At 44.5% G+C, this 24,954-nt stretch overlaps 3 protein-coding genes and 1 pseudogene across 4 annotated transcripts; all 4 read left to right on the top strand.

Moving 5' to 3' along the window:
• Nucleotides 1-219: 219 nt before the first annotated feature.
• On the top strand, nt 220-2,145 carry hyal4 (hyaluronidase 4; the record flags this gene model as incomplete). Its single annotated transcript, XM_080842918.1, has 3 exons — nt 220-1,158; nt 1,286-1,375; nt 1,615-2,145. The coding sequence occupies 3 exons, from the start codon at nt 220-222 to the stop codon at nt 2,143-2,145; spliced, it is 1,560 nt and encodes a 519-aa protein (XP_080699044.1).
• A 1,823-nt stretch (nt 2,146-3,968) lies between these two features.
• Nucleotides 3,969-5,892, top strand: LOC308367830 (hyaluronidase-5-like; annotated as a pseudogene). Its single transcript has 4 exons — nt 3,969-4,006; nt 4,307-5,256; nt 5,372-5,461; nt 5,557-5,892. The product of its transcript is annotated as a hyaluronidase-5-like (transcript).
• A 2,273-nt stretch (nt 5,893-8,165) lies between these two features.
• Nucleotides 8,166-12,657, top strand: LOC308367829 (hyaluronidase PH-20-like; the record flags this gene model as incomplete). Its single annotated transcript, XM_080841818.1, has 5 exons — nt 8,166-8,311; nt 8,772-8,907; nt 10,161-11,000; nt 11,768-11,857; nt 12,322-12,657. 5 exons carry the CDS (start codon nt 8,166-8,168, stop codon nt 12,655-12,657), a joined length of 1,548 nt encoding a protein of 515 aa, XP_080697944.1.
• Nucleotides 12,658-13,620: 963 nt separating this feature from the next.
• Nucleotides 13,621-17,135, top strand: LOC308367720 (hyaluronidase-5-like). Its single transcript, XM_080841711.1, has 4 exons — nt 13,621-13,643; nt 14,179-15,144; nt 15,290-15,379; nt 16,273-17,135. The coding sequence occupies exons 2-4, from the start codon at nt 14,215-14,217 to the stop codon at nt 16,681-16,683; spliced, it is 1,431 nt and encodes a 476-aa protein (XP_080697837.1). The 5' UTR covers nt 13,621-13,643; nt 14,179-14,214; the 3' UTR covers nt 16,684-17,135.
• The last annotated feature ends 7,819 nt before the right edge of the window (nt 17,136-24,954 follow it).

The following is a 24,954-nucleotide window of genomic DNA, read 5'->3' as shown; positions in this document are numbered from 1 at the left end:
CTTTGCTTCCTTTTTTAACCACTGACTATAAAAAGGACCAACAGGCTGATAAAATGCCTCTTTACATCACTGGCAAGTCTTTTAGCGTTATTTGTAATGTATTGAAATACATTGTGAGTGATACTACATGGTCTTTTGAAATAAACACACTATCCTCTCCCCTCCTCCTTGTCTGTTGTAGGATGATTGACAGGTTCCTGTCTTGACACTGGGAGCAGAATGCCGGGCGTGCTCCGTGGGGTCTCACCTCACCATGCTGTGTCCATCAACTGCTGCCTCCTCTTCCTCCTTCAGGCCACCTTGGGTCAGAAGCCTGCCAAACTGCCCCTGGTGGGCCGCAAGCCCTTTGTGGCAGGATGGAATGCCCCGTTGGATATGTGCACACTCAAGTACAACATGAGCATCAACCTGGAGATCTTCCAGATATCAGGCAGCCCTCGATCTGTGCACAGAGGCCAGAATGTCACCATCTTCTATGCCAACCGCCTGGGTCACTACCCCTTCTACAATGAGGAGGGCACGCCTGTTAACGGGGGCCTGCCACAAAACTGCAGCCTGGAAGCTCACCTGCGCAAAGCTCACCAGGACATATGCCACTTCATCCCTGCTGAGGACTTTCAGGGCCTCGCTGTCATTGACTGGGAGTACTGGCGTCCACAGTGGAGCCGTAACTGGCACAAGAAGGACATCTACCGCCAGCGCTCCCGTGAACTGGTGTCCCAGGCCTACATCAACGTGACGGAGGAGCAGGTGGAGGAGCTGGCCCGCCGCCTCTTCGAGAAGAGCGCCATGGCCTTCATGAGAAAGACATTACAGCTGGGCACTCAAACCCGTCCCAACGGCCTCTGGGGGTACTACCTGTACCCCGACTGCCACAACTACAACCAGCACGACCACAACTACAGCGGCACCTGCCCCTTGCTGGAGAGTCTGCGTAACGACGAGCTGGAGTGGCTCTGGGACAGCAGCACTGCACTCTTCCCTTCACTGGCCATCCGCAAGGCCATGTCTGACAGCCATCTCAACCTGCACTTCTCCCAGAACCGGGTGATGGAGTCCATGCGGCTGGCAGCCCTCACATCGCTGCCCTACGAGTTGCCCACCTATGTGTATACACGGCTGGGCTACAGGGACGAGGCTATGGCCTTCCTCACCACAGTAAGCCTGCTTGTAGACCTATAGGCCTGTGTGAAAGGCCTGTGTTTGGGTCTTTTCCAGATAACAATATTTACGTCTGCACAGTGCTAAAAAATTAGATGTAAACTGTTTATCTATGTGTTTACAGAAAGACTTGATTCACACCATTGGGGAAAGTGCAGCTCTTGGTGCTGCAGGCTTTGTGATCTGGGGAGATCTTAACCTCACCTCATCAAGAGTATGTCCCATAATACTTTCTAAAATGATACTATTCTCACCCTTTATGAGACCTTACAAATGTCTGAGTCCTGTGCGATGAACTGTGTTGTGTCTCTGAATCTATTTGATAAACGATGTTGTGTCTCTGAGTACTGTTTGATGAACTGGGTTGTGTCTCTAAGTACTGTTTGATGAACTGTGTTGTGTCTCTGAATCTATTTGATGAATTGTGTTGTGTCTTTTCATCTGCTTCCTCAGCTCAACTGCTCCAAGGTGAGGGCATTCATGAACTACAGACTGGGTCAATACATCACCAATGTGACCCAGGCCGCCGAGGTGTGCAGCACGTTCCTGTGCCAGTCCAATGGACGCTGTGTGCGGAGGGACCTCAGAGCTCCACACTTCCTGCACCTCAGCAAGCCCAGCTACCGCATCACGTCCCTGAGGAACGGCTCCTTCAGTGTCACGGGCCAGCACTCCCAGCAGGACCTCCAGCTGCTCACAGAGAGGTTCCAGTGCCACTGCTATCAAGGCTACGGGGGAGAGCACTGCAACAGCCTTGACAAAGACAATGAGAAAGACAGGGAGAAGGATAGGGAGAAGGAGGAGGACAGGGAGAAGGAGATAGAGAGGGATAAAGAGAAAGAGGAAGAGATAGAGAAAGAGAAAGAGAAAGAGAAAGGGGAGGAAGAGAAGACAGATGATAAGACAGAGAGTGCTGCTGCTCTGCCAACCTCATACACCCTTGTGCTTATTATTCCACTTTTTGTGGTTCACTGGTGTGTTTGACCATCAGGGTCGTTTTGTTTGCTTTTTTGGATCCATTGGTAGGACTGGCTAAACTGATTGTAAGGTTTTGCTGTCCTTTAGGAATGGACTCTCTGCAGATGGCACATCAGATGACTTATGTTTGTATCGAGTAACTTCAGGGTATGTAAGATACATAAATGTGAGTGTATCTTTAGGCAAAATGAATGCATAGCAAAATTCAGATGAATGGATTGATATAATGCCACAATATGACAACTGTATCATGTGTTTGCACCTACACATACCTCAGATACAGAGTCCCAAAGAGAACTAGATGCACTTCACTCTCATTGATAGAAATGACTTCAGATTCCTTTCTGGAGGGAACTGGGATGGGAACTGGAAGGACTAGACCTATGCATTCTTGAGAGGGACTCTGCTCCCCAGATGTCTTCTCCTTGGTAGCACTGAGACTTGCCTTTGTGGTGTTCTTGAATGTCCTGCTCACTGTGAAGGCCATCCAAGCTTAGGTACAAGATGGAGAAATACAGCATAGCAATGTTGGGATCAAATCACACATCTGTCAAATGGGGAGGACGGTCATGGTAGAGGTTTTTGATGGTTAAATAAGGTTGGAGCCTGTTGCTGGGTTGGTGTGAGGATGCCATTTGTTCATGGAAAATCCTGATGACCTTTGCCATGAAAAAAAGCTTGCTTATAGAGCCAGAGGATGGATTTAGTGTAACATACAGTAGAACTATGATACATGTAGAATGAAGGTGAGTGTAGTATACGGAAATATATAATCCAAATATTTTTTTTCAGGAAACCTTTGAAGTCTTAAAATGCCATCACTCTTGATTGTACAGTACTTCTCTCACTCTTTGTTAAAGAAAGACATTGAATGTAACCAAACCACCAAACACCACAGCATATTTCTAATACTTGGTACAGTCAGCAATAAGCTTCATAAATGCTTCTTTGTTGTTTCATCAAACATATGTGTTTTTATGTGTAGGATTAAACAAATAAACATTAAAAATACTTTTTATTTGTAGATGAGTCCAAATATCAACATATATAGCCAAATTATGCACATAAAATAATGCCAATGAATAAAAATCAAACCTTGTATCGCCTTGTTGCATTCACATTCCAGCCAGTGGAGATCGAGGTCCAGTTCACACTTCTGTGGAGTCTCTGCTTCAAAACCTGCTTGAAGAATTTATCTCAACATTCATGATTACTTTGTACAATTTACACAAAAACAAGACTTGTTCATGTGTAGATGTTTGCTCAATACTCTCTACCAGATACACTATGACGGCAATGCAATGTGTGATAAATGTTGCTTGAATGTTGATGCACTGCAAATAAATGGTGGAAATCAATGCAATGCTTCGTCTTGGATATTTATATTAATACATTTACACGAGTTGCACCCAATAATGTTTTAAATGATAATACATTTAATTCAGTATGGTTCACCGTACCTGTGAGATCAGGAAATAAAAGCATGGGTTCTCTCTTATCAAGAGCACTGTACGTCCTTGATAGCATACATTATGCCGATACTTATAGATGTTAAAAGCAAGTAACCTGAATAATGGCTTTACATATTACCATTTTTGTACCATCATAATAATGCACAAATGAACCGCATGTTATGCTAATGCTTTATACATTACAAAAACTTGTGACCTGTGCTTGAAAGTCAAGGTTGTGAATTCTTGTTTTATATTTTATTTGAACTCCTCGAACTCTCGCTTTTCCCCCTCTTCAAAATGTAACTAGCTCAGGTCAATGACCGTGTTCAAATACGTTTCAGTACAAAAGGGGGGTTTGCTGTGCAGTGTGTCCACATGTTCCACTGGAGTGCCCTCAAGTATATGTTGCTGAGGTAAGATTCAAATTCTGAAACTTAGAGAAAACAAAGAAAAATTAAATGATAACATGTAACATGATAACATCACTTTATGGTTTAAAATAGATGTGTATTATTGTAAATGCAGCATGTCAAATGAAACTCCGCACAATACTGTCTAAGCCCATAACATGAAAACCAGAAAGCATGAAAAGTCATTCTGCATTATATTGTACGTATGTGTGGACATTTTTGCCACAGCAATGGCTGTCGTAGTCTGTTAGTCAGCATTAACCTGTACCACACTTGAAAGCCTTTCTGTCATATCTCATGTAGGAGGAGACAGCAAAGCCGCCTCCAGACTGAGAATAAGTATGTGGCTGTTGACGCTGTTCCCCACAGTCCTGTGCCTCCTTGTCAGCCTAAGGGTTGCTTTGACTCTGCCACCTACAGCTGCACCTCTGGATCCAGACAAACCCTTTGTGGTGATATGGAATGCACCCACTCACAAATGCAAACAATATGTTAGCCCTTTAGACATGTCAGCCATGCAGGCAGACACTACACCAGCTGCTGTGCCTAATCAGTTCCTGACGCTGTTTTACAAGAAGCGTATTGGAGTGTACCCTTACACAGACCTAAAGACCTTGAAGGAGTATAATGGAGGCTTTCCCCAAAAGGGCAATCTTACAGCTCACTTGATGCAGGCCCGAGCAGACATTGCAAAACACATTCCTGAGCTGACACCTGGCCTGGCTGTTATAGACTGGGAGGAGTGGTTACCCCTTTTTGAGAGAAACCTGGACGAAAAACAATTGTACCGTGACCTGGCCTTGAACTACACAGTCAACTTGAACCCCTTACTTATCTCAGAGCAAGCTATTCTAGAGGCCAAACAACATTTCCAAAAGGCAGCCAGGAGTTACATGGAAGAAACTCTGAGTGTGGGCATCAGTGAGAGGCCACTGTACAGATGGGGTTTCTATCTGTTCCCAGACTGCTACAACTACAACACATCAGAGCCAGGCTACACAGGAAGCTGCTCTGAAACAACCAAGCAGCGTAACGATGAGCTCCTGTGGCTGTGGAACAGCAGCTCAGCTCTCTTCCCCTCAGCCTACCTGTGGACGGCCCTCAGTGGAGACCCCAAGGCTGCTCTGTACGTCCGTAACCAGGTGCAGGAGGCCCTGCGTGTGTCAGCTCTCCCCAAGCGGCCCTACACAGCACCAGTCTACCTCTACTCTCGGCCTGTCTTTGGAGATCAAAACCAGATCTACCTCAGTGAGGTGAGAAAGTAGGGGTCTAAAATGAAAGTATAATTCAGAACATGTGACATTCTCTTTTTGTACATTCATGTGTATCCATCTGTCCGTGTGCCTAATCCAACGTGATGTGCTGCAGATGGACCTCGTGAGGAGCGTTGGAGAGAGTGCAGCCCTTGGAGCATCAGGAGCCGTGATGTGGGGCTCCAGTGTGGACTTTGCTAGTAAGGTAAACAGTCTGTGGCTTTGATCATTCCAAACATTGAACTCAGACCCATTCTTGCTTTTGAAGAAACTGAAGCACTTTAGCTGTGTTCCCAACAGGAGTCATGTGAGGCCCTATCTTCATACCTGAATGCCACACTGAACCCTTACATCGCCAACGTCACGGGCGCAGCCACACTCTGCAGCAGCATGCTCTGTGAGGGCAAGGGGCGCTGTGTGCGGAAGAACTACGACTCCGACGACTACCTGCATCTCAACCCCCAGAGCTTCCGCACGGAGAAGAGGGGTGGGAAATACCAGAGTGCTGGGGTACCGACACTCAGTGACCTCATAGCCATGGCAGACAAGTTCACCTGTCAGTGTTATGAGGGTCAGCAGTGCTCTGCCCAGAGCTCTTTCATGATTCCTGAGACTGAGATTATCTTTCAGGTGTAGTCCACCTCAAAGTGCCCAACAACTGACCTATAGCATACTTGTTTAGACATTGTCTTCAACATATCATGTTGTTTAAATAAAAACTAAATAGTTATTTCCTGTTAATGTGTTTCCAACATAAACTGGTGATGAGGAGCACACAAGGGCACAAGAGAAGACTGCCCACAGTCACATATTAATATGATTTTTTGCACGACTGTAGAGATATATGACTGGAGCACATTACAAAAGATGACATTTGTCAAAAGTGTTTTTGTGGTTGGAGGCTCGAGGGTGTGCTCCCCCAGTTGTCCCTAGTGGTGGAGACCCTCCCTGGTGAAAACAGATTCTTTTTTTTTTTATGGTCAACATTGCAGTTTGGACTCATCTTACATTTATATTATATAGTTGTCAGTTTGTCACACCCTGCAATGGTTTACTTACACGTATTCCTCGCCCCTATTCTCCACTGTGAAGGTACCCAGCCTGCATTCAGCACACACACACACACACACACACACACACACACACACACACACACACACAGCCAAGTAAACAAACAAACATATAAGCCAAGGTCAAATGTGTGACACCAGTGTCTGCCATATCATTACCAAATGTTGGAGTCTGCAGGCGCAGGTGTTGGGGAAGTCTGGGTCGGCTGCTCGGGACAAACCCTACAACCTGTCTGTGTGTGTGTGTGTGTGTGTGTGTGTGTGTGTGTGTGTATGTCCACTGGTAGGCCCTCACGCTCTGCAAACCCTACAACCTGTGTGTGTGTGTGGGTCCACTGGCAGGGCCTCACACTCTAAACCCTACAACCTGTGTGTTTGTGTGTGTGGGTCCACTGGTAGGCCCTCACACTTTGCAACCCTACAACCTGTGTGTGGGTCCACTGGTAGGCCCTCACACTCTAAACCCTACAACCTGTGTGTGGGTCCACTGGTAGGCCCTCACACTCTAAACCCTACAACCTGTGTGTTTGTGTGTGTGCGTCCACTGGTAGGCCCTCACGCTCTGCAAACCCTACAACCTGTGTGTGTGTGTGTGTGTGTGTGTGTGTGTGTGTGTGTGTGGGTGTGTGTGTGTGTGTGTGTATGTCCACTGGTAGGCCCTCACACTCTAAACCCTACAACTTGTGTGTGGGTCCACTGGTAGGCCCTCACACTCTTCCTCCACACATGGCTCTTTCCAAGCTCTTCCTTCACAGGGGACAAGAAACATCAAACAAAGCGTCAGGAGAGGTTATTCTCTCTCTTCAACAAACAGACCGTCGGAAGAGGTTTTTCTCCCTCTTCATCAAACAAAGTGTCAGCAGAGGTTATTCTCCCTCTCCCGCTGCTAATCATTAATGTGACCGCTAGGGCTGCTGAGATGAACGGGACGACGGCTGTTCTGCCGTGAGAGACAGCCGAGGAGTGGCAGATGGGACGGGGCCGGAGCGGCGGCTCTGAGCGGTCAAACATGATACAAACCGTTTGGAGAAGAAGGGGAACACAGCGTGCACTAACAAACACAGTGTCCCACTTCATCATTGCAAAATTCCACAAGCATGTTCTAAAGTCAGAATTTCCTTCATTAGAATCAACTCTGTGTAATAAGAGACGGTAAACAAATCACATCCTTCTATATGACTCCTTGAATATGACACATAGGTGAATAAACAGATAATGCATGGAAATGGTCCATGCTCCATATAGAGCAATGCAAACCAGGTTCTCTTATGTGACAAGTTCATTGTTGACATAGGTTTGATAAATGCTATGGAAATATTTATTAATTTCTGAATCTGACCATTATAGAGAAATCATAACATATGATGACACAGATTTTTTTTTTTAAAGAAAAAAGAAAGAAATATGAATCATTTGGGACAAATGTAAGAGGGCTATTTCATGAAAGGAAGAAGTGTTAACTTGATATACAGTGGCCTCCAGTGGTTATATAATTAAGTGTACATTTTTATCAGCGGTTCCATGAATTTCTTTTAGTTTGAATACTTGTTCTTGTTCTTCAAATGTACTAGAACATCCAAAGAGTGACAGAAAACAGTCTTTGCAACAGATTTCATTGTGGTTTGTGTACAATGTCATGACATTTTCACACTTCAGTTTGGCAAATCCACTATATGTCTGAACATACAACATTGAATCTTGTCTGTAAGTATTTTAATGGGATTCTCAACCCATTTTGAGGTCAAGGATTACAAAATGCAGGATTCATCACACCTAGCCTATCTAGTTTACCATACTATGTAAACACACCTTTTTTCTTATGCCATGGAATTTTGTCTTATGGTACGTACGGGCATCATCCCATCTCCCCCATCTCCACCTGTTTTCCTCCACAGTGGGGACTACATGAAGGGTGCCATCACCACTGTCCTCCTCCACAGTGGGGGCTACATGAAGGGTGCCATCATTACCTGTCTTCCTCCACAGTGGGGGCTACATGAAGGGTGCCATCACCACCTGTCTTCCTCCACAGTGGGGACTACATGAAGGGTGCCATCATTACCTGTCTTCCTTCACAGTGGGGACTACATGAAGGGTGTCATCATTACCTGTCTTCCTCCACAGTGGGGGCTACATGAAGGGTGCCATCATTACCTGTCTTCCTCCACAGTGGGGACTACATGAAGGGTGCCATCATTACCTGTCTTCCTCCACAGTGGGGACTACATGAAGGGTGTCATCATTACCTGTCTTCCTCCACAGTGGGGACTACATGAAGGGTGTCATCATTACCTGTCTTCCTTCACAGTGGGGACTACATGAAGGGTGCCATCACCACTGTCCTCCTCCACAGAGGGGACTACATGACGGTTGCCATCATTATCTGTCTTCCTCCACAGTGGGGACTACATGAAGGGTGCCATCACTACCTTTCTTCCTCCACAGTGGGGACTACATGAAGGGTGCCATCACCACTGTCCTCCTCCACAGAGGGGACTACATGAAGGGTGCCATCACTACCTTTCTTCCTCCACAGTGGGGACTACATGAAGGGTGCCATCACTACCTTTCTTCCTCCACAGTAGGGTCGACATGAAGGGTGCCTGCATGGCCTCACTGCACAGTGCCTGCCTACACAGCTTTTCAAGTCCCGGCCCAATATGTTTTGTCTTGAACAGAAATGGTAAACATTGTCATTTTAACTCTAACAACACAAATATCTATCTTTTGTGAGACAGCATCTTCACTCTTACAACTTCGGGACACAAACTTTTGCTGCATCCTACATGACAGTCACCTTCAGACACCATCTAGGTCCGGAGGGTATTTGTTGTAGAATGGAAATAATGAGGTACAGAGGACACTGATTATTGGTCACTATTCAGGCCAAACCATTTCTGCTCCATTTTGACCATTCGTTACATAGCAGCTTCCTTCTCAGCAATCCAGAGCTAACATAACTCCTACACACAAACAGAATAACCTAGTCACATTTTCACTTTGGATGACCATCAGCTCCTTATCACCTCAAAACTCAAAGAACAAACTAATTAAAGGACAATACGCTTCTTATCCACATGTTTAACCTTCCTTTACAGACGCCTAGATATCTTAACAGTCTGTAAACAGAGATATAGAACATGGCTACTATTAATGATTGCTACCTTTAACCTTGAGATACCCAACAAAGAGATTTTACTCCTGACATTATCAACAAGCTACACCGGCAGTTGTGTGGTTATCCACCACAAAATATAGTATAGTATAGTATAGTATAGTATAGTATAGTATAAGTACTGTTTTTTCTCATATGGAGATCTGCCATCTTCCAGAACACTTTGTTCTAGAGATAACACAGGAACTTGCCAAGACAGGTGAAAAACAAATATGTTGCTCTTAAAAGAGTTTTTTATCAGATACCTTGCACTTGAAAAACAAAAGCTATGAAGACTGTGATAAAGAGTACATACCCCATTGTTCCAGTTAATTAAAAAAGTAAGTGTTTGTTCAAAACATTAAGCATAAGTAGGCTACTCATTATCACAGAGGAAATCAAAAATGATTTTGATAAGGTAGGATAATCTTTCCACATAACATATAAAAAACACAGCACAGATTTTGCAATTGCTCTGTGTGACTCCTGCAGGTAAGATCAAGTCTTTGTTCTGAAGTTACCTGAGATAATTATCTTAATGTATTAAAATGTATAAACTTGTCTCACCCTTTTTTCTCTGAGAAGCCATGATGGAGCACTTTCGGGCAGGCAGAGGAACCTCAGGTCTACTGTTTCCTGTGATCTTGTCTCTCATGGCTTCCTGCTGTACTGCCTCTCAGCCTCCCCAGACTGCAGCCCCTATAAAAGATGGAAAGCCCTTCATAGTGATCTGGAATGGGCCTCTCAATCACTGCACAGATGTCCCCTTGGATATGTCAGTCTTTCAAGCAGTGACTACACCAGCTCTCAAAGCAGATCAGTTTCTTAGCCTGTTTTACAGAGATCACATGGGTATGTGTCCTTATACAGACTACAAAACAGGGAAAGAGTACAACGGTGGGATTCCACAAATGGGTAACCTGAGGGCTTCCCTGGCCAAGTCAAGGGCGGAAGTGTCGGAGTATATCCCTGAGCTATCACCTGGTCTGGGAGTCATTGACTGGGAGGATTGGCGACCACTTTATGACCGAAACTGGGACAGCAAAAGAATTTACCAAACACTCTCAATAGGTTATGCCAAACAACACAATCCCTCTCTAACTCAAGAGCAGGCAGAGGTAGAAGCCAAGAAACAGTTCGAAAGTGCAGCCAGACATTTTATGGAAGGGACAGTGAAGCTAGCTATTAGTGAGCGACCAGAGTATCTTTGGGGTTTCTACTTGTTCCCAGAGTGTTACAACTATGGGGCAGATAAACCAGGTTACACCGGGGAGTGTCCAGAGATAGCACAGCAGCGTAACAATGAGCTCCTGTGGCTGTGGGAGGCCAGCTCAGCTCTCTTCCCCTCAGCCTACCTGTGGACGGCCCTCAGTGGAGACCCCAAGGCTGCTCTGTATGTCCGTAACCAGGTGCAGGAGGCCCTGCGTGTGTCAGCTCTCCCCAAGCGGCCCTACACAGCACCAGTCTACCTCTACTCTCGGCCACTCTTCCGGGACCAAAGTCAGATCTACCTAAAAGAGGTGAGTGTAAGGTCTGTGCTCTGTCTCTGTCTTGTTTCCTTGTATGTATCCCTTGTGTGTCATGTGATCTTTGTTCCTTGTCTAGTCATTGTGCTTCCTTGTTCCCACCATGTGCTTTCCACCATGTGCTTTCCTGTGTTTGTTTGTGTATGCCATGTGCCCTCTTGTTGTTGTCCGTGTCTCCACCCCTCACCTGTTCCCAATCATCACCTGGTTTGTTTGTCTTATTGGTTTCTCCTGTGCTCTGTTAATTCCCCTCGTTTAGTCCACCTGTGTCTCCTTGTCTGCCCCGCCTTGATTGTTATCACCTGTCCCTCATTATCTATTGTGTGTGTATATGTGTTCTTGTCTCTCGTTGCGTTCTCGTCATATGTGTTACGTGTTTGTATCTCTTCCGTGGTTTCGCCGTGTTTCTCTGTGTTCCTCCGTGTTCCTCCGTGTTCCTCCGTGTTCCTCCGTGTTCAATTTGATTAGTTATATTTCTCGTGTTGCCGACCCTGGACTGTATTTGACTTCTCTTTTGCCTTGCCCAATTGGATTTGTTTGCCTGCTTTTGGACTGTCTAACCGTGTACCGAACCCTGGACAGTAAAACCTTTATTCTAAATCTACTGCTGTTGTCTGAGTCGTGCATTTGAGTTCACACATCACCCGCAATCCGTAACAGTGAGAGCCTGTTACTATTACTACTATACTAGTTATTTCAAACTTAGCTTCTAATGCTTCATGAAAACCATTCTTATGGTCTGGTGTTCATGTGGTCCTCAGATAGACCTGGTACGGAGCATAGGTGAGAGTGCAGCTCTTGGAGCCTCTGGGGCAGTCATGTGGGGGGCCAGTGCTGACTATGAAGACCAGGTGAGACTTGGCTCTATGAGAAATGATTAGATTTCATGCATTGTGAAGACAGAGTTAAAAACTGTAAGGATTTGCATTTGAGATGTTTTAGCACACAGCCCTTCACAGGTGAGTTAATAAACACTAACAGCTGTTCTTAACCCAGTTTTATTCATATGAAAACTAGATCACAAGAAGTTGCCTGTACAGATCCAAGACAAATATCGACTTGCATTACACCATGTCTTCTCCCTAGTTCTATAAACTTATAGTATCGTACAACTTTAGCGTATATGGCTGCATTACAGGTTTCACATTCCCAGCATGCATGACAGGTAGTTTATAGGTGAATCTGATTCATGTATTGCTTAATCTAATTGCAATTGCTGTGATTTATTTCTTACTCTGTTATCCCCAAATTTGTCTGAACAAGTTTGTGAGTAGTCATTTAAGAACACTGCTCTTTTCTGGAACTCTTCCTGCAGGCTTCGTGTGAGAATCTATCAGACTATCTGCTCTCCACCCTTAACCCGTACATCGCCAATGTCACAGCCGCTGCCCAGATCTGCAGTAACTTCCTGTGCCAAGGAGACGGCCGCTGTGTCCGTAGGAACTACAACACCGACACCTACCTGCACTTGAACCCGGAGCACTTTCACATCCAGCGCTCCGTTGAGGGTTACATGGTGACCGGTGTCCCCTCTGTCCAGGACTTCACAGACATGTTCAATGCCTTCACATGCCAGTGCTATGCTGGCAGGAGCTGCTCAGCCACACTGCCCACTCAGTCTCCCCACACCCCTCTGGTCATTCACATCTAATCTGACTGCCCTCTCAGGTCCTTCCCCACACCCCTCTGGTCCCCACATCTTATCTGACTGCAAACTCACATTCACATCTAATCTGACTGCCCACTGCAGAGAATCAGTTTGCGTGATTAGCCAAAGAGTCCAAAATGAGTCAGTATGAGTCAACATGAGTCAATATACTGAACAGGATATGAGGAAATGTCTTCACAGCTGAAAAGTCCCTGTGTGTAATGCACTAACACATGCAATTTATGTGATCTTAACCCTTACGAATAATACATGATTATAGGGCAGTTCAAATGTCAGTGATCTACCAATGATTAAACCACTGGTGTAATAAAGGCTCCAGAATAAAATCATATGGTAATCATTTATTCATTAAAGTGTATTCATATATCAACATTTGAATACCTTTAATATCAATACATTAATGAAGCACAACTTCAAAAGCCTGACAACTCATCTTCAGTGCACCAGAATTACCAGAAATGGATGACTGATTCTCTACTAAAGCTGTATGATGACAATATGTACATCCCCACCATGTGTTGACCAATAACAGACTGAGCTGGCCACAGGAAATGGTATCAGAACTTTCTATTCCTGTGACAGGACCCTTGCAGAGTATAAAGAGTACATACCCCATTGTTCCAGTTAATTAAAAGAGTGCAAGCGTTGGGGCCCTAATACTGGCCCTGGGGCACAGGAACCTCCCACTCATGAGACGCTTCACAGCGGTCTGCCTTGAAAGAGAGAGAGGATGTGAGGGAAGTGATCCTCCTGATTGTGATGTGTGGATCTCAACATGTTCACACAAGTGCCTGTCATGCAACCCTGACTTCAAGCAAAACCAGCCGCAGCTCCGTCAGCGCCTATTTCAGGGTAATCTATTTAAACTCCTAAACAAGAGTGCAGTGCAGACAGAGTTTCAACCTAGACATTTACCAGGAGCAACATTAGGACACAACAGTTTAATCAAGACAGAAGCTGACATTCAGGTTGGTTCATGTTACAGGGTTCCGTTTGGTTGCTTGTTCTGATCTTCTTTATGTTTAAAGCATTTGTGGTTACTGCCTTTTGCATGTTATTTTGGGGGGTTCTGTTCAATTAGAGACCATTCAAAATGCATTGGGTTAAAACATATAAAATCACGAATGAGATAACTAATGAACCCACACTGTTAAGAAACGGAGCAGAGGCACTAAACTGGACATTCATGCGTAATATCCTTCAGTTTGCTTGACAAAAAAAGAGATTGAGTTGAGACCTTTGTCTGTGAAGTCGATTGTGGCACAACAACTGTTGTGCAACTGTGGAGAAGTATGTGAGGAATGTTGAGGCTTGGTAGGCAACTGCAAGTGATCAATCTAACAATGTCATGTGTCAAAGTCTCTTCAAAACGCTCTTAAAAGCATCTTAATACTAAATACTCAAAGTTATACTTATAGCTGAATTTGATAAGCGTAAATAGCTCTTAATTAATCACATATGTTAATGACAGGAGGAAAAACATGATGTCTGTTTATCCGACAGGCACTCAATAGACACGGCTGGGAAGGAAAGGAAGCCATGGATCTCTTGAGTGGATTCTACTTGATAGATATTATAATTCTCCTGTCTGAGTTACCGCTCGGCGGTGCTCTGCCAAAAACAGCACCACCACTGGAGCCTGGTGTGCCGTTTCTGTTCATGTGGAATGCCCCGACTGAACTCTGTGGGTCGCGCTTCCACGTAGAGCTGGATCTCTCCTATTTCCAGATGGTCAGTAGCACTCTCAAAACAGCCACCAACCAGAGTATCTCCATCTTCTACACGGACCGCTTCGGCTTGTTCCCGTACGTGGACGAGGAGACGGAGACCTTTTACGACGAGGGGCTGCCTCAGCTTATCGACTTCAAAGAGCACCGAGAGCTTGCTGAAGATGACATCCTCCACTACATCCCTGACAATCTCCCTGGCCTGGCCGTGCTTGACTTTGAGGAGTGGCGACCACAGTGGATACGAAACTGGGGAAGCAAAGATGTCTACAGAGAGAAGTCTATTGAGATAATCATGGAAAAAAATGCTTCCTTGACCTATGATGAAGCAGAGGACATTGCCATTAAGGTCTTCGAGAGAGCAGCTAAGAGATACTTCCTGAAGTCACTGCAGCTTGGAAAGCGACTGAGGCCCGAGCGGAGGTGGGGATACTACCTCTACCCTGACTGCTACAACTACGACTACAACCGTGACATGGTCCACTTCACTGGGGAGTGTCCTGCACTAGAGAAACAGAGAAACAACAACCTTCACTGGCTTTGGGCAGAGTGCACCGCTCTGTTCCCCTCCATCTACCTGGAGCTGGCCTTGAGGGGGTCCCACCAAGCCAGGCTGTACGTGCGCCATCGCATCCAAGAAGCTGTGCGGGTATCCATGCTCTCGAACCAAAACTACTCAACACCCATCTATGCCTACATACGCCCAGTGTTTAAAGATAGTGATATCAACTACCTGTCGGAGGTAAGCACATGCACTGTGTTGTGCATTTCATAGGTGTGGTTATTGCAGCAATGCATAAATCATACATTTTTCTGTAAATTGATTTCCAATGTTCAGTCATCTCCTTTCTGTGTGGTGGTTTTGTGTGTGTGTGTGATCTCCCCAGTATGACCTTGTGAACACCATTGGGGAGGCTGCAGCTCTGGGGGCCGCTGGAGTTGTTTCCTGGGGGGATATGGACATCACTGACACAGAGGTATGTCTCTGGGTACCACTGGGGTTGTTTCCTGGGGGGATATGGACATCACTGACACAGAGGTATGTCTCTGGGGGAGTTTCCTGGGGGGATATGGACATCACTGACACAGAGGTATGTCTCTGGGGGAGTTTCCTGGGGGGATATGGACATCACTGACACAGTGGTATGTCTCTGGAGTAGTTTCCTGGGGGGATATGGACATCACTGACACAGAGGTATGTCTCTGGGGTAGTTTCCTGGGGGGATATGGACATCACTGACACAGAGGTATGTCTCCTGCGCCACATGCACACCACACCAAGGGCATGTCAACAGCTGGAGGGCCTGGGTTCTGTGTGTGGAGAGATCTCAAACATGTAGTAGTGTATTATTCAACCCATAAATCACACACTTAGTAGTAGTGTATTATTCAACCCATAAATCACACACTTAGTAGTAGTGTATTATTCAACCCATAAATCACACACTTAGTAGTAGTGTATTATTCAACCCATAAATCACACACTTAGTAGTAGTGTATTATTCAACCCATAAATCACACACTTAGTAGTAGTGTATTATTCAACCCATAAATCACACACTTAGTAGTAGTGTATTATTCAACCCATAAATCACACACTTGCACTGATTCTTATCCTCAGAAGGAGATTTCATATCCTCAGGTATTTTCTCTCAATTCAATTTTGTATTTAATTACCAGCCAGAACAATAAAGGTGTCTCAGGGCGCTAATCTATCCCACCTCTCCCACGTTGTTGCTTTTTCTGTTCTGTTCTGTTCCGTTTGTTCAGTCACCTTGTTGGCATGCCTTAGCTGTATCGATAGCTTAAGGGGGTTTAGGGTTACATCAGTTCAAACATGTAAATCTGCCCATGCATACTTGATCTGCAGGAAACCTGCACAGCAGCTAGACGCCACCTGGAGAAAGTGATGAACCCGTACATCATGAACGTCACCACGGCAGCCACGCTATGCAGCCGCGCCCTGTGCCAGGAGAACGGGCGCTGCGTGAGGAAGCGCTGGGACAGTGACGCCTACCTCCACCTGGACCCTCAACACTACCGCATCAGAATGGACCACAATGGACAGCTGTTTGTGAAGGGAGAGCTCTCTCAAGAGGACATAGATTGGTTCGCATCGAGGTTCGACTGCCTGTGCTACTCAGAGGAACCCTGCCAGTATCCTCTGGTCTTTAATGCCATCACCAACTTCGTCCATGACACCGGCAGCCATCTGCAGCTGCTCTCTCTCTCCCTGCTGATGACCTGCACTCTCCTCTCCATGCACTACAGCTGTCTATAGGGAGAACCACAGAAAGACAAAGAGAGTTAGCACACAATAAATACTTATGTTTTATACGACTTGCAACTATGTTGGTCTACATTTTCATTTACATAAAACATGCTTACACTGCGCTTAAATCCACATGTTTAATAAGATGGTGGGTTGTGTGTATGCCATTTGGACTGTTGGGGGCGATAAAGAGCATGCAAACATTCTCTGGAGTGGAGACTGTGTATGAGGAAGAAGACATAGGAAGAAGACTGTGTATGAGGAAGAAGGATTTAGGAAGGAGACTGTGTTTAAGGAAGAAGGACTTAGGAAGAAGCTGTCAGTTTATACTGAAGGTTAAATTGATCTATTTATCTGAACTGATGCTCCATGATCCTCAACCTTCACTTGCTTTCTTTGTCCCTAATATGTCAAACTAAAAGTTTTCATGGTCTCAGGGATAAATCAATGCCAACTGAATTCCACTCATGTCCATTTTTCATTCTTAATGTCAACAAGATTTTAAATAAATATATTTTATATTAGTATAATGGATCTCTCATTATATTCTGAGATTAAGTCTACAGTGTAATTTCTCTCTCTCACTCTTTGTTTCTCTATCTATCTTTCTATCTATACATCTATCTACACATCTGTCTCTATTTCTCTGTCTCTCTCGCTCTCTCACTCTCACACACACACACACACACACACACACACACATCACATCACACACACACACAGTGGCGGACCTAGTCATTTGGGGGCCTAAGGCGAACATAGCCAGGGGCCCTCTTCATCCGTCCTTTTAATGCAAAAAAAAAAGGGCCACCTCAAAGCAGGGGCGGACTGGGGGAAAAAAGTGGCCCGGGAGTTGTCTGTCAGAGCGGCCCACTTAATATACGGCGCGTTGCCCACTCAATGTATGCAAAATACCCATACACTTAACATAATTTTGGTTGATTACAAAGAAATAACATTATATATGTTTTTTAATAACATTTTAATCCACAAATTTGCCTGGATGGACACATGGAATAAAATGATACTGGCTATTGTAACACTATAGTTTGCTAGATGAATATGCTTAACTCTGGGCTAGTATCCTACATTAAGCAATATCAATTTTTTTGTAGGCTGATTAACTCATACAGCAATACCTTTTTGTATACAGGTGCATCTCAATATATTAGAATATCATCGAAAAGTTGATTTATTTCAGTAATTCTATTCAAAAAGTGAAACTCATATATTATATAGATTGTTTACACACAGACTGATCTATTTAAAGTGTTTATTTCTTTTAATTTTCATTATTATAACTGCCAGCTAATGAAAACCCCAAATATAGTATCTCAGAAAATTAGAATATTGTGAAAAAGTTCCATATTGATGACCAATGGTGTCACTCTCTAATCTGCTAATTAACTCAAAACAACGGTGAAGGCTTCCTGAGCCTTTAAATGGTCTCTCAGTCTAGTTCAGTAGGCTACACAATCATGGGGAAGACTGCTGACTTGACAGTTGTCCAGAAGACGATCATTGACACCCTGCACAAGAAGGGTAAGACACATTGCTAAAGAAACATGCTGTTCACAGAGTGCTGTATCCAAGCAGATTAATGGGAAGTTGAATGGAAGGAAACAATTTGGTAGAAAAAGGCGCACAAGCAACAGGGATAACGACATCTTGGAGAGGATTGTGAAACAAAGCCCATTCAAGGGAGATTTACAAGGAGTGGACTGCAGCTGGAGTCAGTGCTTCAAGAGCCTACACGCACAGACGTATCCAGAACATGGACTTCAACTGTCGCATTCCTGTGTCAAGCCACTCTTGAACCAGAGACAACGTCAGAGGCGTCTCACCTGGGCTAAGGACAAAAAGGACTGCACTGTTGCTCAGTGGTCTAGAGTTCTCTTTTCAGATGAAAGTAAATTTTGCATTTAATTTGGAAATCAAGGTCCCGGAGTCTGGAGGAAGAGAGGAGAGGAACAGAATCCAAGTTGCTTGAGGTCCAGTGTAAAGTGTCCACAGTCAGTGATGGTTTGGGGTGCCATGTCATCTGCTGGTGTTAGTCCACTGTGTGGTCCAAGGTCAGCGCAGCCATCTGCCAGAAAGTTCTAGAGCACTTTGTGCTTCTCCCTGCTGACCAGCTTTATGGAGATGCAGATTTCATTTTCCATCAGGACTTGGCACCTGCACACACTTCCAAAGGTACCAGTACCTGATTTAAGGACCATGGTATCCCTGTGCTTGATTGGCCAGCAAACTCGCCTGACCTAAAACCCCTAGAGATTCTATACGGTATTGTGAAAAGGAAGATGCGAGACAACAGACCCAAACACACAGAAGAGCTGAAGGCCACTATCAGAGCAAACTGGTCTTCCATAACACCTCAGCAGTGCCACAGACTGATTGCCTTCATGCCCCAACCAACCATGCCCCAACCAAGTATTGAGTGCTGTACATGTTCATACTTTTCAGTAGTCCAACATTTCTGTGTTAAAAATCCTTTTTTCTATCGGTCTACAGTAATATTCTAATTTTCTGAGATACTGAATTTTGGGTTTTCATAAGCTGTCAGTTATAATCATCAAATTTAAAAGAAATAAATCACTTTAAATATATCCGTCTGTGTGAAATGAATCTATATAAAATATGAGTTTCACTTTTTGAATAGAATTACTGAAATAAATCAACTTTTCGATGATATTCTAATATATTGAGATGCACCTGTAGTAGATGGCAGCACACAATCAAAATATTTCCCCTCTACCTACATAGCTACAGTAGCTAGTTATATGGAAGAAAGTTGCATTCAGGAGCCTTCATAAGCAAACATGATTTGGCTCCACATTAAATTATCCCACTTTTTCATTATCCACATGTCTCAAATGTTGTATGATGCAACATAGCTTTACAGGACACATAAAATATGTGTAAAATATCCACCCTTTGTAGAAACCTGTTGAATCGATACATTTGGTGTAGGAGGTCCTAATTGTTTTGTTGTCAATTTATCTTAATTAGTACGCCGACTAAAAATGAGTTTCTTTCAAGGAGTGACTCAGTTGTTGCACTGAATGTTAGACATCTTGACAGAATATGCCTTGACCGTTTTTTTAAAACTCATACGTCCTTATACTTATGACGAAAGAATGGAGCATGGCGAGCCCTCCCGGAAGCCATGGAAAATGCATTGAGAGCCCTCTTTTATGAAAGAGAATGGATTTAACATTAGAGTGAGAGAGATCTGGGGCGATTTCCATTTAGCCCCAAATAGGGACGCCGCCTTCTGAAGCACAACTGTTGCGTGACTGTTGCCTGATTCGACATTTGGTAATTTCCGACAGAGAAAAAAAAATCTCCTTTTCCTGAAGGCAGTTCGTCGCCACAATCGCCCTTAAGGTCCGCCGCCACTGGTTTGAACTTTATTGTAGAAATGAACAGAACAGAACATACGATGGGGTGTAAACATCAGTGGTAATGGCAGTGTTGCATGCTGGGTGTGTGATTATGTGTGTGTGTGTGTAGGGTTGTTAAAGGTGTCTACGAGCGAGACACGCAAGTATTAGGCTAGAGTGATTGACATTTAATAACAAATAAACATAGTAAGACTGACGGAGGAGATTAGATTAGTAAAGAAAATAATAACCATGAGTGTGAATACAGGTCACTAGGAGTAGTTTAAGTAGCAGACAGTGATTCTTCTCAGTCCTCATTAGAGGTATATAATGTATTCTGTGAAGCAAGGAAAACTGTCGCGAACGACGACATCTGCGGGCGAGCCGGTTGGTTATGGACTTGGGCCATCCCATCGGCCCATCGGTGCCTGGGTGGGCAACTCGTCGAGGGCTTTCTGCTGGGTGGGGGCCCAAGGCAGTTGCCTAATTCGCCTTAATGGTAGGTCCGCCACTGCACACACACACACACACACACACACACACACACACATACACATACACACCAAAAAAACAACAAGAAAAGAGTGCAGAGTGCAGACCATATACCATATTAACTTCTATACTTTATAAAAATAATTTGATCTTCCCAAACCCCCATGTCCACCAAGGATCATCTCTCTCTCTGTGCAGTACTACAGAGGCAGTATGCTCAGTCCTTTTTGTAAGAAATGCAAATACTTCCTGTTGGTGGGTTTAGCCATGCTTATATTGGCCCTGCCACAATCCTAATCTCTATTGTCACATAAATCCTTATCTGATCTAATCTGCAGTCTTCACTTAAAAGCTGCTTCCATCCCCCTCCTTACAATAGGATACAGTATATACGACCAATAACACCAGAGTCAGAGTGGGGATTTAGTTAGCAATGTGGGGCTGAGCTCCTCTTATAAACAGCCTGAGCAGTCTGACTCTTTGACACATATTCTGAACTCCTCCTTTCTGGCCATCTGTCACACGTACAGATATAATCTTCAACACAACAACAGACGAGGTCTGCACCCACAACTAGACTGGCACCAAAGACTTGAACAGCAGAGAATGGAGGAAAGTGACATGCACAAAAAAATATTTACTGAAAAGGTTTCCTTCTGGCTGCTTGCATTGACATTAGGTTACATTGTGCGACAGAAGAATTAGTGGCGGAAGCATGCCGGATGAGGGTGGTGTACTCACCACCGGGCACAGATCTGATTGCCCACTATATGCAGATAAAAAAAACACTGCATTCAAAAGGTGAATTTCTTAACGTAAACAAACTTATATCAGACCACCACTGAATGTACATAATTTTCCTGCTTAGACCTTTTTGGCAGCAAAAGCAACCAGAGCAAAAATATCTACTAACTTTCCTATGGCACCAATGCTATGAAATGAAATGTTTTTTTTAAATAACGTTTCATGTTGTGCCACTCTTTTCTGAATGTGCTTGCCTGCCTCTAAATTATTTTTTAATCCTTGTTACTCACTACTAATTGTGCTGGCAGATCACCAGACTCTAATAAGACTGACAGGACACACAAGACTACACTACCCCAGCTCTCAAAATTCCTCATTTCTGATCCCTGATTCCCTGAACTGACTATGTATTACAATAATGTTGTAATGTTGATTTGGTGACCGGTAATTACACACTGAATCTGATGACATCACCCCCCCCCCCAACCACAGTGTGGAGTGCAGCTGGGGACAGACCCCCCCCCAATCTATTTGTGGCCTGTGCTGTGTGTGGCACTCAATGCTAAATGACCCAAAGGTGGCAGAGCAGCGGAGAGACCAGAGGTCCTGTCTGCACCAGCGAATGAGGAGCTGTTCTCACTACCTCTTTGGTGTCTCCATTAGCCTGTCGTCAGCGAATGAGGAGCTGTTCTCACTACCTCTTTGGTGTCTCCATTAGCCTGTCGTCAGCGAATGAGGAGCTGTTCTCACTACCTCTTTGGTGTCTCCATTAGCCTGTCGTCAGCGATTGAGGAGCTGTTCTCACTACCTCTTTGGTGTCTCCATTAGCCTGTCGTCAGCGATTGAGGAGCTGTTCTCACTACCTCTTTGGTGTCTCCATTAGCCTGTCGTCAGTGATTAAGGAGCTGTTCTCACTACCTCTTTGGTGTCTCCATTAGCCTGTCGTCAGCGAATGAGGAGCTGTTCTCACTACCTCTTTGGTGTCTCCATTAGCCTGTCATCAGCTGGGCTCTCATTCTGCAAGACTGACCGAACCTCAAGACAAACAAACAAACACACACAAAAAGGTTTAATTGACCGCAAAGTGCAAGTCGATCAAACTGTGATTTTCTGGTTAGTCTTGGACGTGTCTATTATCCCTCTGTACCTCTGGCCCATATGCCCTACACTCATTAAAGCAAAAAAGCCTTGCTATGCAGATCTTCTCATATGGTTGAAATAATATGCATACTGCAATGCCTTTGGGGCAAAGATGAATTAGATATTTGAAACAGAAGTGTTTTGTACCTTGCTTTTACTTTGTATATCGTTGCAATCAAAACAATTAAAATATAAAAATTGAGGCAGACCATATTGCCATGCATGTATGGAATACTCAGGTATGGAAAAGAAGCAGGAGTCATAAGTAGCACTGAACACAGACCGTCAGCTACAGCGTACAGAAAGCATGTTTTATGTGTCAAAGACATTTATGAGATGAATGAAATGATTCATGTTTCTTGCCTGCCATGCTTTTGAGGTCAGGAAATATCAATAGGTGTTTACAGTTTAGAGCATGATTTTCTGAGTTATAAGATTTATATCAGTTTCACCTCAGTGACACAGACAGACATCTCTTCACACTCCGATTGGTTCCTACCGACCCTGACCTGATCAGATGCAGCGGTACGTTTTTGAGCATGGTTGTGTGTGGGCTCAGAAGCAGCTCCCTCGTGAGACTCTCTGTTACCCCATGTGCCCACTGCCCATGGAAGCAGAAGTAAGGCCTATCCAACTCATCTGGGTGGAGCCCGCCCATCCATCCACCCTCTCCTCCTCCCCTCTCTTGTCCTCCACCTCCCCCTGTCCCTGCACAATAGGCTGTGACACGTGCGTTATGAATGGCGGTTCCCAACATGTCCTCTTGCTGGGGTTGTGATGTTCTAGTGCTGTTCCATTAGACACAGCAGAGCGAGCCCTTTGTGCAGAGGGGAACTGGCCTGTCACTGACTGCAGACAGCACAGCCAGAGGGTGGACAGACAGGGCCAGAAATCTGAAATGTCTTCAAGTTTCAAAGCTGTCCTGGCTGCAAACCCAAAGAGCCCTGAGCTTAAATGTCTGTCTAAGTTACATATAAACAGTAATGGTGAGAAAAGGACGCCATCTGTATGAACACAATGAGTTCTGCCAACTCCTTTTTGTCAAATCACAACTCTGATCCGATACAACCTTTACTAGACCTGCACTGTGGTTTGTTTTAGTAGGCCTATGAAGTAGCTCAAGTTTGGCTTGAAGCAAGAGTATGCATGAATTGACCACTTTCTGAGGCATGGCAGCTAGTTTTGGTGCATCTTTAAATTCATTTTATGAGCGGGATAATTGCCATTGTTCCCACTAGAAAACCTTTCACAGCATGACGTTGCCAACTGGGTTACCAAAAGATGCCAGCTAGAATATTCCTCAAAATTGTAACTGGTATAAAAAATACCCACACACCTCCATGACTCATTTCATGTGTATTGACAATTTATCATTTTCAGTGCATATAAAATGCTTCATGGAAGCATGTTTATCCCAACTAAGAAAACTGAATCCGTTTAAGCTCTGTCAGCCTTCATAATGCAGGTGTGATGATTTAATGTGTTTTGAATGAACTTGTGTGTGTGTGCTTCCAGTGTGGTGGTGGGTTGGTTGCAGTGACAGATCAAAGGGGTCTGAAGAGGAGATTGGTTCTGTTTGCCCAGTTTCTCTTGGCTTGCTGCTGTGTAGCTAGTGGGCTGGTGGAAATCAATGGTGCCTGCTTGGCCCTCACCCGCACACCATAAAAAGCCCACACAGTCCACTGATTGTTCATGCTGAACTCTGGGGTCCACAGTGACGCAAGCTGCCCTCTTTGTCCCTGTGAAAACCAGCAAAATCTTCTCTTAGCAACTCGGGATGGAAATGTTTTTCAGTCCTTTTTTCACCCTTGAGAAAAGTGTTTTAACAGATCTCTGTTTTAACAGAACAATAATTGAGAAGATGTGTCAAGTCATAGATGAAGACACACAGTACATGGAGATGGTCTGATCCCAATGACATACACATGTTTGTGCCGGCAGGGTATGAGTTGATGGAATAGTTCTGAAGTCATGGTTGTGGAATGATTGCTCTGACAAATGCTCACACATCCTGACACAATGGCCAGACTGTTTATGCCTCCTGTCAACATGGTGGCATTCTTCACCAGTCTTTTATTATTAGGAAACTCAACAACAGATCACTTAGCAGGTCACAGGCCACATGTTTCCACAGAGATGATGACAGTATGTTATTCTACACATAGAAACATGTATGTACTAGTAATGAAGATATGTACAGTATGTATTTGGGGGGGGGGGGGCAGACATTCAACATCTCTGTGTGTGAGGCCAAAGGCTGGTTTTAGCTTCAAATAACCAACCATGCACAGCAGAGTTGCTGTGTGTGTGTGTGTGTGTGTGTGTGTGTGTGTGTGTGTGTGTGTGTGTGTGTGTGTGTGTGTGTGTGTGTGTGTGTGTGTGTATGTGTGTATGTCTGTGCGTGTGTGTATCAACATGAAAGGCCCATTGATGAAAATGTAAGTAAACTTTGGAAAGTACCATGTGACGAGCCCAGACAGAGAGGGAAGACTGGCACCTTGGCAGCCAAGGGGCACAGAGT

Source organism: Sprattus sprattus (assembly GCF_963457725.1).
Source record: "Sprattus sprattus genome assembly, chromosome: 7".
Classification (NCBI taxonomy): Eukaryota; Metazoa; Chordata; class Actinopteri; order Clupeiformes; family Clupeidae; genus Sprattus; species Sprattus sprattus.
Note: the sequence above shows the minus strand (reverse complement) of the source record. Positions and strands in the feature narration are given on the sequence as shown.